The sequence below is a fragment of the Canis aureus genome, chromosome 25 (genome assembly GCF_053574225.1).
Source record: "Canis aureus isolate CA01 chromosome 25, VMU_Caureus_v.1.0, whole genome shotgun sequence".
In the NCBI taxonomy this organism is placed as follows: Eukaryota; Metazoa; Chordata; class Mammalia; order Carnivora; family Canidae; genus Canis; species Canis aureus.
In genome coordinates this window covers 23,492,294-23,508,318 of record NC_135635.1, presented here as the reverse complement: position 1 = coordinate 23,508,318, position 16,025 = coordinate 23,492,294, and the positions used below count along the sequence as shown (strand labels likewise).

Below are 16,025 nucleotides of genomic sequence, written 5' to 3'. Positions count from 1 at the left end.
GCTCAAGGCGGATCCCGGAGTCCCAGGATCGAATCCCACATCGGGCTCCCTGTATGGAGCCTGCTTCTCCCTCTGCCTATGTCTCTGCCTCTCTCTGTGTGTCTCTCATGAATAAATAAATAAAATCTTTTTAAAAAAGAAGAATCTGGACTCTCAGTGTCTCTGACTGACTGGCTGCACTGTGTACTGTGCTTGTACTTCCTTTCTAGCTTTTGTTTGCTTACTGATCTTTCCACACACATCTGCTGGCTCTGTCTTCTGTCCCTGGAAATATTTTCATAATCTGGAGTTTTATACCTACTAGAATACACTTGGTCCTTCATTGACATTAAATCTTGATCTTCACTTGAGTGGTTAAAATTATTGTCGTTGGGCTCCGTACTCGACATTTTTGCTCTCCTCCATTGGTGTGAATAATTAGAAACCATATTGCTAAGATCATTATCTCTATTTTATTGGAAAATAGACTAGCAAATGCAAAGATATCGTAAGTACCCTCAAGGCTTACACAGTGTGTGACAGAGCCAGTTAACAGAATAAGACCTAGTTCACAATGCTACATACTTATCACTCTATTACAATTTCCCTTTCTTCTTAGAGTCTAGTGATCACCCTCTTATACAGCAAACCCTTTATGATAATAAAGAAGGATGGATAATACAGGCGTACATCTTACCTAAGACAAACACTTTTATTATTTTTATTTTTCAATTTAGAATTTCATTTTGAAATTATTTCATACTTACACAACATTGCTAAACCAGTAGAGTTCCCAGCTTCCTCACGTATTAACATCTTACAAAATCACAATACAATGATCAAAACCAAGAAATTAATATTAATACAATACAACTGGCTGATCTACAGACCTTATTGAAATTGGGATTGCCCCACTAATGTCCTGTCTTGGACCATGGACCAATATTTCGTTGTCATATCTTCTTAGTCTCTTTCTATTTGGCACAACTCCTCAGTTTCTCTTTGCATTTCATGACCTTGACCCTTCCTAAAAGTACTGCTGAATTACCTTATAGTATGTCCCTTAATTTGAGTTATCTGATATTTCCTCATGATAAATTCATATTATGCATTTTGGGCAAGAATGTGACAGAAACAACTTTTTGTGCCTTTCTCAGTGAATCACAGGAGTGGCACATGATGACAATACATCCCATTACTAGTGATGTTGACCTTGGTTGCTTGTTTTAGGTGGTGCTTGCCAGGTTCTTCCATTGAAAGGTTACTACTTTCCCTTTTGTAATAAGCATTTTAAAAAGACATATTTTAACACTATGTAAGTATCTTGTTTATCATCATATTTTCACCACTAATTTACTATCCAGTGGCAATTCTTGCCTGAAAAGATTATTACTGTGGTGTTTACCAGATGGTGATTTTCTAGTTCCATCATTCTTTCTATACTTATTAACTGGTATTCTGCTCTTATAAAAGAGTTTTTCTCCCCCACATTGATTTACTTATTCAGTTGTTTTTATAGTGTCACAAACTATATTAAATATAATTCAAAACTACCATTATTTTCTTCCTCATATGTCCTAGATGTGGCCATCAGGGGCTACTTCACATTGGCTCATGTGTCTTTTCAATGTGTTTTCATCACTTTTTGGTCTTTCCTTACTTTCTTGCACCACGTGATGTTCCAGTTTTTCATCATATACTCTTCCTATTCCTGTGCTAGAAACATCCATTCCTATAAAGACTATTGGTTTCTTTTATTTGAAAGTGGTATTTAGAAGCCAAAATCTAGGTACTAATTGTGCTCGTCAGTATTTATATATTATTGCTTCTAGGACTCTCAGTAGATTGAGGTAGACACACACACACAACTATTTCTTTGCTTTTATATCTGTATATCTGTGATACATGCTTTGTATATATAACACACACATACCATGAGTTCCTATTGATAGCTCAGATTCCAATTCAACACCACAGAGTTTGTTCTAGCACTCCTAATTTCTTTCAGAGGGAGAAAAATAGCCATCATTATCCACAGTTCTATGTCACATTTTTTTTAAAGATTTTATTTATCTATTCATGAGAGACATAGATAGAGAGAGAGGCAGAGGGATAGGCAGAAGGAGAAGCAGTCTCCACGCAGGGAGCCCTATGTGGGACTCGATCCTGGGACCTCAGGATCACACCCTGGGCCAAAGGGAGGTGCCCAACCACTGAGCCACCCAGGCTTCTCAGTCCTATGACACATTTAAAGCAATTTCAACAATGTTAACTCTGACCCCTACAAAAAACAGTCACTAATCTATATCATGCGAAAACAAATTTTCTAATTAGAGTACAATAGTTACTGATTTTCTTAAAATTGTAGAGTATAAAGTTCATTTGGCAAAGTTACTTAAATTAGCCCTTTCTTCCCCCTTCTCTTCATTTGCAATTCTTACAAATATAGATAAGCTTATTATATATTTGTGTTTGTTTGTTTTTCATGTGAGGCTTCTGGATCACCCTGGTTCATTTTAATCATTTGTTTATTTTTGAGTATGTGAAACATTAACACAGTTCCAAAAATCAGAGCTACACAAAAATAAACAGAGAGATAGATGGACAGATAGCATTCATATAAATATCACTCTCCTATCATCCCTTCCACCCTAGTTTCATTTTCTCAGTCCCCACTTGCTGAACCTAACCCTGTAAGTAACCAATTTCATGAGTTTCTAGTGTTTCTTTCCTAGTTTTTTGCCCCAATTAGCAAACATATATATTTTTTTCTTATTTCCCTTTCACTCTAGGTAATACACTTCTGCATTTTTTCACTTGGCAGTATAGACTGAAAAATTACTCTATCATCTATTTACTCTTTTTCTAATTGCATGGTACCACATTATATGGAGATGCCGTAGTGTATAGGTATATTCAACTACTCTCCTGTGCATAACATTTAGGTAGTTTTTAATATCCTACAATTATAAACAATATCACAATCAATAACCTCGAGCTTGTGATTTCTGTATTGTATTGTTAAAGGTGTGTCTTCATGATAATTTCCTAGAAATAGAATTGTTGGGTCAAATGATATGTATATGTAAATTTGTTAGATATTGCCTAATTCCTGTCCAAAGGATTTGTACCAACTTTTATTCCCATTAGCAATATAATATATTAACCCTTCCCCTATATCATTTTAGGATGGATGCTGAACGGTTTTTGAGTGGTTGATATATATTTACCTCTCCTCTCTGACTAGATGTTATTTAAAAATAGTGCTAAAAAAATGAAAGAAAAGGTTTACATAAATATAAAGGAAGGAGAACAGAAGGAACAAAGACCTAGAAAAATCACTCTAAAGAAATAGTTGCCTTTGATCACAACAGCTCAGGATAGAAATATATAGCTTAGCATCTTTACTTTGAAAGCTCAACAAACCAAGATTCTATGGCAATTTTTCCACAGCCAAGATTAAGCCCTGAGTCCTTTATGTCTTCAAATGCCATACCAGTATTACAACTGGCACACAGTATTACGGTTAAATATTTGTCTTACATTAGATTTTTTAGCTTTGAAGAGGAAACCATATATTGATCAACATATTTATCACACACAGTCTTCAACATATAACCTTCTTGATGAAATTTTGTTAAAATATCATCAACATTTTTAAAAAGATCATTAAAATAAAAAGAAACATTTCTTCAGTTTTTTTCTCTATGCCACATAAAATCCTACATGCTTTACATGTATTGTCTCATTTCATCCTGATAACAATCATACAAAGTTGTTTTTCTTTTTTTTAGTATTATCCTATTTTATAGATGAGAAAACAAAGACTTGAAGAAGACACATGGCTTATCTAAGTTGATATATTATGGAGAAATAAAAGCAACTTGGGATTTGAGTAGGATTTGAACTAAAGTCTGTCTCCTTCTAAAGCACATGCTGCTTACCTTTCCCCTGGATGGCAGTTGGAAATAAAATCCTTCCTGACGCCCCTCACATTACACTTATGTAGGCAAGTTTTATTCTGCCTGCTGTAAGGCCAGAGCTAATTCTGTATTAAGGATTTCAGGCCAGTGTGTCACAATCAAGAAGAAAAGGAAAGGTGGTGGTTTTAATTGTTTCCAAATAGACTCTGAAAAAGCTTTCTGAGACTTTTACCTTTTGGCAAACAAAGCTTTGGCTCCTCTGATATATGCACACATTTATTATACCCTTGTGACTGTGGTTTATGTACAAGCATCTTATTTAAAAGAGTTTTTAAAAGACTGAAATGTGATTTCCTTTCTGACAGCGAAGGAAAAATAAAAAGATGTTCTTTGCCCTCCTGTTCTAATCTGTGTTTGGAAGTCAAGTCTGCAGTTCCCAGAACTCCATCACCAGCTTGTTACATTTCCATAAATCTGTCTAAGAATACAACACTGTTCACCCAAAAAAATGTAATATAAACTGTAAAACACATGCACACGATACCTGAATCCAATTCACCCTCATTTTGTATATAAGTGAAAATAAAGCGATGCTTTAACTCTTAGAAATGACAATATCGCATTATTTAGATAAGTGCCCCCAAATCATTATTGAAATTCTGATAGCATTTGCCTTACTGGTAAAAGAAAATTACCTGTAATGCATAGTTTAAATAATTACTTTTAAACAAAAGCTTCTTTTCTGCATTGCTTATTTATCTTTTGAGACCAACTCAGCAGGGCTATGTATTTTATTAAAATTGCCTTCAGACTGCTAATGGCAGGGCGTCTGTTAGCGCAGGAAAAGTGATGGCAGTTTGACTCCTATTCCTAATATTGGGAGTTAGTCCAGACACTTAAGAGCCAGAACTCTGCTGTGCATTTGACTATGTTATCAACACTTTACTTGCTAATGATACTAGTGACAGCATTTCAATATGATGGGTCAGACTTAAATAGGAAAGCTTATAATTGTGCTTACAGAACCAAAGAAACTCCCTCTCCTCCCTTCCCTCACCCCCCAAAAAAATCTCTTTTATCAGAAGATCAGCTGGTGTTAAGCTTCATGACTGGGAATTATTTGGTAAGCTTCTGCTCAATATTTTTTTTTCCTTCTACACTTCCCACCTTGAATGGGGAGCCTCCATCAGCACCTGATATCTCCTCGTTCAGAAAATGACAACTGAAAGCCTTCCTGTGGTGCAACTGTGTGCCAACTACCCAGCAGAAGGTCACACTGATGACTCTCCTGTGGCTTTTATTTTCCCCAGGGAAATCCACAGCCAGGGCTGACTGCTTGCCAAATACACTGAGTGCCACAAGCCAGCAGTGCTAAGAACCCCCCATCCTTCTTGATGGGAAGCAGTAAGCAACTGTGCTGAACACCTGTGTCAGCTCCTGTTCCTGGGGACACCCCAGGCAAGCACTCATTGAGCATTCAGGGAGAGGGCTCCCCTCCTCTAACTGGCACTTCTGTCCAAAAACTTCTCAGTAGTCCTATGATAATAGTTATGTTTGTCAGATCTCTATAACATCAGCGTATTTAACTACCGTTAAGGAGGATGATTTAAATCATTCATGAGTTAAATATTTTACTCCACATGTCCACAGGGAATCAGCACAATGAATGTATTTCCTGGTATTGGACAAGTAAAATCAACATTCTCCCTCACTTCCTTTTATAGTTACTCCAACCCACTTGAGTAACCCAGTCTGAGTTGTGGAAGGCATGGATGCCACAGAAAGACAAGATCTAAATCAGTCTTTTTCCTGGAACTGACAGAGAATAATATGCTCAGTTCAACCAGTGAAATTCTAGTCAAGTATGGGAAGGGGAAAAAGTCAGGCAATATAAATAAAAGAATGCCTGCCACAGGTTAAGACTTAGTAAGAATATATGAATGAATGAAAGAACGAACAATTGAATGAATGGATTCCTAAACAATTTTCAATACTTCAAAAAATTGCATAATTCAGAAGTGATTACATTCTATTGAACCCATAAAGCCTGCATTTAGTATTTACTATCTGCAGATCACTCAGGCAGGGCCCATTCAGAGATTAAAAATAAATAAATTAATAAATAAATCAAAGCCTACTTCAGAACTACACAGCTTGTCAAGCAGAAGAACTACATTACAAACTTCAGAGTTTCTTGTATTTAGACTATTCCATTTGATTTTCTTCAAAATTCCACATGGCATTCAGACCCTAAGTCTTTCAAGGTATTCCCTCAGCCTGGATTGCCCTTCTTCCACTAAAGAGGAAACTTTGCTGTCAAGTTTTAATTCATATAGCTTCATCCTCAATTTTCCTGCCATGTCCCAAAATTTCTGCATGGATACTTCAATCTATCAACACTGGCATCTCAAATATATAGGTTCTCCAAACTATTTGTGTCCTTCCACTAACATTAATAAAAGTAAATAAGTAAAAATAAATACTTTTTGTTTTCTGATTTCCCACATCCATGGTTTGCATGACTTTTACTTCAGTTACTCAAGGCTTAAATTCATCCCTTATTGCTCTAGTAAGTCAAACTCTATTGATTCCATCTTTGAATTTCTGCTTGTAGCTGTCCCCAAGCATTTTTATCTTGGCCCTGACTTTCTGGATTTCTTGTTGATGATTGTATTGGTCTCCTCTCTTCCCCTTGTAAACAAACAAAAATTTTCAAGAACTGCCCAAGTCACGTTGAATAAAAGTGAAATCACAAAGTCAGAATCAAAGCCCTGTTTATAGACTTTGAATTGTAAAGGCTCTTTATGTTGTAAAGAGCTGAACATACCTTTACAGTCACTATTCCCCTTTTGTATACCTTGGGCTGCATCCAAACTTACCCAAGCCCAAAGAGACACTTCAGACACCAGGACCTTAAATATATACTAGGCAATCCTCCTCCCTCCCCTGTAACATCTCTGCTAGGAAAATCACAGGCATCCTTTAAGACCCAGCTAAAGTACTCTCTTGCATATGAAACTTTATTTTTCTTTCCTATGGACCCAATAGAATGTTAAGTTGTAGGTCCTGTGTAGTCTTTATGACATTATATCTCACATTATAATATTTGGTGTTGGATCTTCAAACTAAATTCATTTAACGCATGATATAAGAAAAGCACTTTGGAAGATATGTTAGGGTTATAGTGGAGACCAAAACAGATTTAATCTCATCAAAAAGCAAAGAGAAAAGAGTCTTTCCAAAAAAAAAAAAAAAACTGTTGCATGAACTCAAGGACCAAATAAGATAATGACTAAAAATTGTCATTTGGATTTAGTGTGATGGTGGTAACTGATAACCTCTGCAAGACTTGGCATGATAGAAGTGAAGAGGGTTGGGGAATGGGTGGGAAGAAAGAAAACAGAGACAGGAAGTTGAAACTTCAGGGAAATATGTATAGGAAGGGAATGGTAGCTGGAGGAAGAAATAGGAAGGGAAGTTTTTGTCAATTTATTTATTTTGAGGTGGGAAACATGAGCACCTTTAACTATTAAAGCTTCCATTAAAGAAGCCAAAAATACTGGAGTGAAGAATCAGCATTTCTGAAGCTGCCAAAAGAAGTGAGGCATAACCATTGGTGGAGGAACTGGCCATTCTAGAAGGAAAACATCCTGCACCGCCTATGTCAGAAAAGGACCTGAATCATCCCAGGTTCAAGGAGACTTGTAGGTGTCTGTGTGGAGAAGTTAAGGTAGGCATGCCCTCTTCAATATATAATTCAAAGAATAATTTCTTTATTTCTCATTTAATCATAAAAAGGATTCTTATAATTCTTATAATTAAAATAAAAGAATTTAGAATAAATAAAAATTTTCAAATATATAGACACATGTGTCTCTCTATATTTTTGTTGCATGCATATTCTGATAGCCGAATAATTGAAATCTAAGCTTAGCTATAACCTTAGTTATAGTTTTAAAATACTTTATTAATATATTGATTTAAAGGTTTGAAAATTTTATGGTAAACTATCATTTGGCAATTGGAAACTGCTGCCACAAGACTGATAACATAAGGTAACCCTTAAATTCTTTTTCTCATACAGACTTTGATTCTTTCACATGATAATCATGATAATTTTAGAAATGACTCTTCCTTCCAACTATCAATAATATATTCTCTGATAATTTTTACCAAAATAAATATGGAGATTTTCCTGTTATTTATATGAAATAATCTTATTTTCTCATTTATATTAAACATGGTCACTTCTACTGTAGGTGACTCTTAATTCAACCAATTTTTATTTGCCATGTAGTATGTGCACACTGAGTCAATAAATGTAAAGGAACTACAGAGATAACATAAATGTTGATCACTTCTAGGCAAACACGTTAAAGACCCCAAGTCAGCCGGTAAGTTTCAAAGCTGGTTCCAGAATTTGTGCCCTCTAAATCCTACAAGTTTTTTTTTTTAAATACTCCATTTCCCCTCATCATAAATAGTCTAACAGATCATGTGATAATTGTAATAAAACTATGACATTATATCAAGCATCTTCTCTTACAAATGGAAGATAAAATTCATAACTTGTTTGTGGACTTACACAAGGCTATGTAGTTTTGGTTGAAATTATAAATGACAAACAAATGGGAAAATCAGCATGCACAACAATCAGATGCACATAATTTTTAAATATTACATATCATGGTCATTAATGTCCCTATTATAAAACAATAAGTTATTATACACTGCCAAAGAACATGATTCAAATTCAAAAGAATTATGCAAATTAAGGACATGGAAGAGAAAAATGAGAGCTACACTATTTAACATTAGCTCCTAGAACACAATCATCAGTCAATATCCTGATCAGATAATGTTGCCCTGATTGTTGTTAATTTAAGTCTATTTTCACTCATAATTTATATTCTGTATCCAAAGAGAAATTTTTTAAATGCTTTACATACCCTGTAAGTCTGAGTGATTCTTAAAACATGTGAGCCATATGATGTCTCTTATTGGCTAAAATCCCTTTGGTGAATCCCATCTCACTCAGAATGATAGTCAAGGTCCCACTGTGATCTACTAGGCTCTCTATGATAGACACCACATCATTCTTTCCATTGTCATCTTTTACTTGTCCATTCCTTAATCTTTTCCTACTATATTGCCTTTCCTGACAATCTTTCAACATACCAAGTATAAGGAGTGTCTCTTCACCCATTTATATCTGAATGGTTCCTTTTCTCCACTTAGGTTTGTGCTTCATTTTCTCCTTAGCAGAAACACCTTCCTCAGACATAATATCTGAATAATATCTGAAATTCAGAATAATATCTGAAATAGTCTCCCATCATTCTCTATTTACTCTGTTTTATTTACTTCTTAGTATGTATCTCCATTAACATACACCATTGACTCTTGAACAACATGGGGTTGAATTGCATGAGTCCACTTATACGTGGAATTTTTACAATACAGTACTATAAATGTATTTTTCTTATGATTTTCTTAATAACATTTCCTTTCCTCTAGCTGACTTTATTATAAGAATATAATACATGTAAAACAAAAAGAATATAATACATGTAACATACAAAATATGTGTTAATGGACTACTTGTGGTACTGGTAAGGTTTCTAGTCAATAGTAGACTATTAGTTAAGTTTTCAAGGAGTCAAAAGTTATATGCAGATTTTCAACTGAATGAAATTTAGCACCCTAAGCCCCTACATTTTTCAAGGGTCAACTCTAAATTTTCACTTTATGTTCTCCTCCTCTAAAATTAAAGCTTCAGGAACATAAGAACTTCTGTTGCATGAATGAAAGAATGAATGAATAATCATCTTTCCATTTCATCCAGCCAAATGGGAAACTTCTCCAGAGAAACAACAGTTAAAAAAAAAAAAGGAAAGCTTAAAGTTCTCAATTTATTCAAATATCAGTACAATCCAAAGTCAAGTATTAGTATCAATTGTATTTTCCATAGATTGTAAATTGGTGGACATGGCAGATGATGATATTTTTTAAATGTGTGCAAAATGTTGTGTGCAGAATTGTTTGTATTCCATAATCTCTTAGTCAGCATAATGCATTAGGCCTGCACCATGTCAAGAAACACAGATTCACCTCTGTTAGGATTTCATGTCACACTAGGTAGCAATATAGGTTTGTAAAGTATGTAGATTGGATTAGATTCTATCTCCCAAGACTATGGGAGCTATGAAATGTTTGTCCCCTGCTTTTTTATTTTGCTTCCAAACATACAAAACTCAACAAGTATATTCAATTAAAGGTCAATACTTACATTTCAGCAGGATGTCAAGAAAACCTACCACTTTTGGCTTCAGTTTATTTCTTTTTAATGTTTAGTTTAATAATATTTGTCAACTGACAATGTGGAATTGTTTACCACCAGAAAACTATGAGAGTATTGCCCAAAGGAAATCTCAAAGCTGCAAGAATCAGTGGAGTTATACTTAAAAGCCCAATCACTTAAGCATATCATTCTAAATACATATTTTTGAGGGACTCTTACCTAATTTAGTTAAGAACAGAGACTTGAGCAGATGCATTGCATCAAAATATACTTGAAATTATCTCTCCTTTAAGCTGGAGACTAGTGTTCTCTCAATACATAAAAATAACAATCTGTCTGGTCTCTAATGCTAATGCTAGGAAATAACTAAATCCCTGGATTATCCAGGCAGAAGAACTTTAAGTTTAGCTCCTTTCTGAAAAAGCCTTTTTACTAGAAGAGATGTGATCAGACTGAAGTACAAAAGCATTTATCCCTCTGTGTGATGAACACTGAAAAACCCAATAGAAGTTGGTATGCAGAGGAGTTAAGTTAAATTCCAGGAGAATTGTGGAAGTGATAGGCATGACACAGAGGTAAAGGATTCCCAAGCTTCTATAAATAGCTAAACAATTGTGCTCAGAGATGTAATCACTGTTTAAGACAACTGTGAGACTTCTCTGAAGCAGGAAGTGAACATGAAACCATTAGTAACATATGGGGACACTCAGGGCAATGGACACCCCAAAGGCCAGCATGGTTCCAGCTTACTGAGGAATGTGACACATTCCACAATGGTGACAAATGTTCATAGTAGACCCTGTGACTGCTTGGATCTTTCCATTAGAAATTGCATTTTAATTAACCTTCATTTTACACATAGTAGTCAACATTCAGTAGTTAAGATTAGTATAAGCAAACAGATGGACTCTAAAGTGTCCAGAGCTTTTAGGGTGGATCCAAGCCCAGAGAATAGAACAGTAAAGAAAGGAAACAACCTTCATGACCCAAGTGTTATGACCATTACTAAATATTACTATAATCAATAATATTTTATATGTTTAAAGTTTTGTTTCTGGAAAAGTAATCAAGAAATCATCATTCAAAACAATTTATGTAAGAATAGTAGAAATCAAGGTATTTATATAACTTATTAGGTAAAAAATTTTCTTCTATTCTTGAAAATTCATTTAAATTATGTTTTAATTTTCAAATCCTAAAAAAGGATACTCAAATGCTAGACTTTTTATATGAAGGCGTTAGTCATGATTTGCAAAACTGAGAACATACCAAGTAAGCATGTCCAAGAAATAAACAAGTGGCAAGAGACTTGAGAACTCTAGGATTGATGGCAAAAGAATGATCAGCAAATGATAACACAAATGTCCTGACCTGCTGAGTCTCCCTGTCCAATCTCTCCCACTCCCGATGTCCTTGATGTTATCTATTTCTTGTAAAGCTGAAAAAAACACAGGAAAGAAAAGTAGTTAGAAATCAAAGTAATTCTTAAAATAGGTGAAAAAATCAAGCATCATAGAGTTAAACAAAGTTTCTACGACAAAACTTTGGAAGAAATATTAAATAATTTCACCATAATAATTTTTTCAAGATAAGATTCACAGCCACACAGCAACATAAGACTGCCAGTTAGTGGTTGATGAATGAATAATGGAAGAACAACTAAAAAATAAATTTTGTAAATGATAGTTAAGATAATAACAGTTGAAATGTAAAAATGTGGACCAGTTATTTTGGAGCTGTATCAATTAAATTGCTTTTAAAAATCTTTGCATTATTAATTCATTCATGGAAGCACATGTATGAATATGTAACCCTGAGCCTCGTTTTAAAGAAAAAAACAATTGTAACCTTCTTTATAGGTTAACTTGATGGTTAACTTAAAATATACGTATAAGGCAACATTACTTCAGCTACAGAACTTTATGGAAAACATCCAAATGGGGACTAAGATTTACTAAATACAGACTATTACTTATTAGGGCACAGTGCTACGTTACATTAGGACAATAAAGCGTATCAGAATAAACGTTTACAGCGATGCCTGGATAGCTCAGTGGTTAAGCACCATCTCCCTTCAGCTCAGGGCATGATCCTGGAGTACCAGGATTGATCCTGGAGTACCGGGATTGAGTCCTTGCACCCGGCTCCCTGCAGGGAGCCTGCTTCTCCCTCTCCCTCTGCCTATGTCTTTGCCCCTTTCTTTCTGTGTGTCTCATGAATAAATAAAATCTTTAAAAAAATAATAAAAGTTTACAAACTCATTCTATAATTTCTATGTAAAAAACACTATGAATAAAAACAGCAAAATAAAAGCAGAAACACATTATTTATTTATACCCAGTTGTTCTTTCACATTCATACTCCAGTGTCATAAAGACCAGGTCTGTTTTTGGGGGGTTGTTTTCTTTTGTTTTGTTTTTAGAGAGGGAAGGGGGAGGGGCAGAGAAAGAAAGAGATTCTTAAGCAGGCCCTATGGCTAGTGCAGAGCCTGATTCAGGGCTACATCTCACAACCCTGAGGTCATGACCTAAGCTCAAATCAGGAGTTTGATGCCAACTGACTGAGTCACCCAGCACTCCAAAGACCAGGATTTAATCATCAGCCCTATGACAGAAGAGCTATGTCTTTGGAGATTTATTTAACCTCTTACATAGATAAGCCTTATTTTCCAAAAATCTCCCCAAAATTAATACATATAACTATTTTATCATAATTTTTTTCATTTACTTATAGATGTAGAATAATTTTTATAAGGATAAGTTCATCAACTATTCGACCTTTTTAAGCTTTAGCCCCCAAAGTGTTTAGTTCTATCATTTCAAAATGTTTAAACATTTATTATTGATTCTTGTGACATTGCAACACAATTCTTAAATTGCATAAATATAAACTACATATATTTTCTGCCCTGGGATGGTGGAGTTACCTGTGTCATCAACTGGATTATGTGGTCACTACTTTAAAAAGACTTTAAAAAGTACTTTAAGGAAAACAGAATTCTACTTCTAGAATATTGGTCTAACATACTATAACCAGAGGTTTGGAGGTGATCTAGAACCAGACTACTTGCATACTTTGGATTATTTTTTTATTAAGGCTTTTCATTTTTAAAAGTCTCAATAATTTTGGGTGACTTCTAGAGTACCTAAGTTCTTTAAAAGTGTATAGAACAGTAAAAAAATCATACACCAAGAAAGACCTGCTCAGATTTATCATAGAAATATAAAAGTGGTGTAACATCTAAATATCAAAAAATGGAACATACTATATTAATAAAATATAAAATAATGCAATTATTCGATAGATGTGAATAACATTTGACAAAAATCCAACACCTTTTCATGATAAAAACACTCAACAAATAAGCAAAACAAGAAAACTTCCTTAATACAGAGCATCTCCAAAAAAAAAAACAAACACAAACTGTAACTATTATACTTAATTGTAAAAGACTGACTGCTTTACCCCAGATCTTGGAATAAAACAAGGATGTCTCTACTCACACCATTTCTATTCAGTATTGTATTGGAAATTACAGCCAGGTTTGTTAATAAAGAAAAAGAAATAAAAAAGATCCAGATTGAAAAGGAAGAAGTAAAACCATCTATTTGTAGATAACATTATTTTTATTTGAAAATCCAGAGAAATTCACTAAACACACTATTAGAACTAAAAATAGTTCAGTAGGGTTGTAGGATACTTTATTAATACATAAAAATCAATTAAATTTCTGTATACTAGCAATGGCAATTTTAAAAATAAAATTAAGAAAACAATTCTATTTACAATAGCATAGAAAAAAAAAAACAAAATAGGGCAGCCCTAGTGGTGCAGTGGTTTAGCACCCCCTGCAGCCTGGGGTGTGATCCTGGAGACCCGGGATCGAGTCCCACGTTGAGCTTCCTGAATGGAGCCTGCTTCTCCCTCTGCCTGTGTCTCTGCCTATCTCTCTCTCTCTCTCTGTCTCTATGAATAAATAAACAAAATCTTAAAAAAAAAAAAAAAGAAAATACTTAAATGTAAACTTAGTAACAGAAGTGGAAGTCTTTTACATTTAAAACTAAAATACCATTGAAACAAAATAATATCTAAGAAGATGGAAAGACATGCCACATTCATGGATCAGAAAACTTGATATTCTTAAATGAAAAGACTTCCCAAAATGACTTATAGATTCAACACAACCTCCAGCAGTATTTTAGATGGCTTTTTTGGTAGAAACTGACAAGCTGATCCTAAAATTCATATGGAAATCAAGGGAACCAGTATAGTTAAAACAATCTTGAGAAAGAAGAAAAAAGCTGGGGAATGCAAAGTTCCTAACTTCAAAACTTAAGGCAAAGCTATAGCAATCAAGACAGTGTGGTACTGCCATAAGGATAAAAATATAAATCAATGAATGGCATGAAATTGAGAGTACAGAAATAAACCCTGACATTTATGGTCATTTGGTTTTTGACACTCTTGCCAAGACAATGGAGGAAGGGACAATTATGGAAGGAGGGAAGGAAGGGTAGAGGGAGACGAAGGAAAGGAAGGAAAGGAAGCGAGGGAGGAAAGAAGGTAAGAAGGGAGGAAGGGATGGAAGGAAAGGAAGGAAGAAAGAAAAAAGACAGAAACACAGAAACACGGAAAGGAACAGAGAGAAAGAAAATAAATCTGGTCTTTGCTCCTGATTCCTAGCACAGAGATTCAAAAACTTTTGGATTTCTCTGAACAATAGGCATGCCTTTGTTATGCTATGACTTCACTCCTCTAACTGTGCCCCTAGATAGCTTCTGGATGGGAGAGGTTGTGAAAAAAAAGCAATCATGTGATTTGAGGACTGGAACTTTCCAGAACATTACTACCCCAAACTCTGAGGAGAGGAGAGAGGTTGAAGACTGAGTTTAATCAAAAGGTTAATGATTTAATCAATCATGCCTATGTAATGAAACCTCAAGAGGAGCTCTAAACAATGAGTTTTGAAGAGCTTCCTGGTTGGTGAACATACTGATATATGGGAGGGTCATATACCCTGACTCCACAAAAACAGAAACTCTTGTACTCAAGACCTGACTAGACTTATCCTATGCATATCTTCATCTGGGCTATTCAGTTGAATCCTTTATAATAAAAAATATAGCAGTTTTATAAGTTCTATGAGTCATGCTAGGGAATTACTGAAGCTGAGGGAGTATTGTGAGAACTCCCAAATTTGTGGCCAATTCTGTCTGACAGAAGTGTTCATTGCAGTTACCTTCTGAAGTAAGGGCAGTCATTGGGGACCTTACTCTTCAATTTCTAGGATCTTATGCTAAATCCAGATAGTGTCATATTGAACTGAATGATAGAACACCCAGTAAACATCTGAGAAATTAGTATTGGAACCTAACAGTCTTTTCAACAAATGGTTTGGGGAACAACTGGATATCCATATGCAAAAGAATGGAACAGGACTCCTACCACAATACTATGCAAAAAAAAATAATAATAATAACTCAAAATGGATATTACTAAAAAAAATGGATATTACTAAATGTAAGAGTAAAAACTATAAAACTCTTGGGAGAAAGCACAAATATTCATAACCTTGAGTTTGACAATGGTTTTTTAGACACAACACCAACAGATAAGACCAGCAATTAAAAAAAAACTGATAAATTGGATTACATCAAAATATAAAAACTTTGTGCTTCAAAGTACACAATCAAGAAAGTATTGAACATGTTTTTGTCTCGGGAGCAATTTAAAAAAAGTTAAAAAGACAAACTACAGAATGGGAGAAAATATTTGCAAATCATACATCTGATAAGGACTTATATCCAGAATATACAAAGAAC

The 16,025-nt window shown here is 34.6% G+C and overlaps 1 protein-coding gene across 15 annotated transcripts in view; it reads right to left on the bottom strand.

Annotated features, from left to right (window-relative positions):
* The window catches only part of SOX5 (SRY-box transcription factor 5), a 994,522-nt gene that overhangs the window by 648,544 nt on the left and 329,953 nt on the right, over positions 1-16,025 (bottom strand). For all 15 annotated transcript variants that reach the window (XM_077870731.1, XM_077870732.1, XM_077870738.1 and 12 more), the window contains one exon: positions 11,575-11,641. Coding sequence is in view for 4 of the 15 variants with exons in the window: in XM_077870724.1 (XP_077726850.1) it covers positions 11,575-11,641 (67 nt within the window). In the remaining 11 variants the exon portion in view is untranslated. The remainder of the gene's footprint in view (positions 1-11,574; positions 11,642-16,025) is intronic.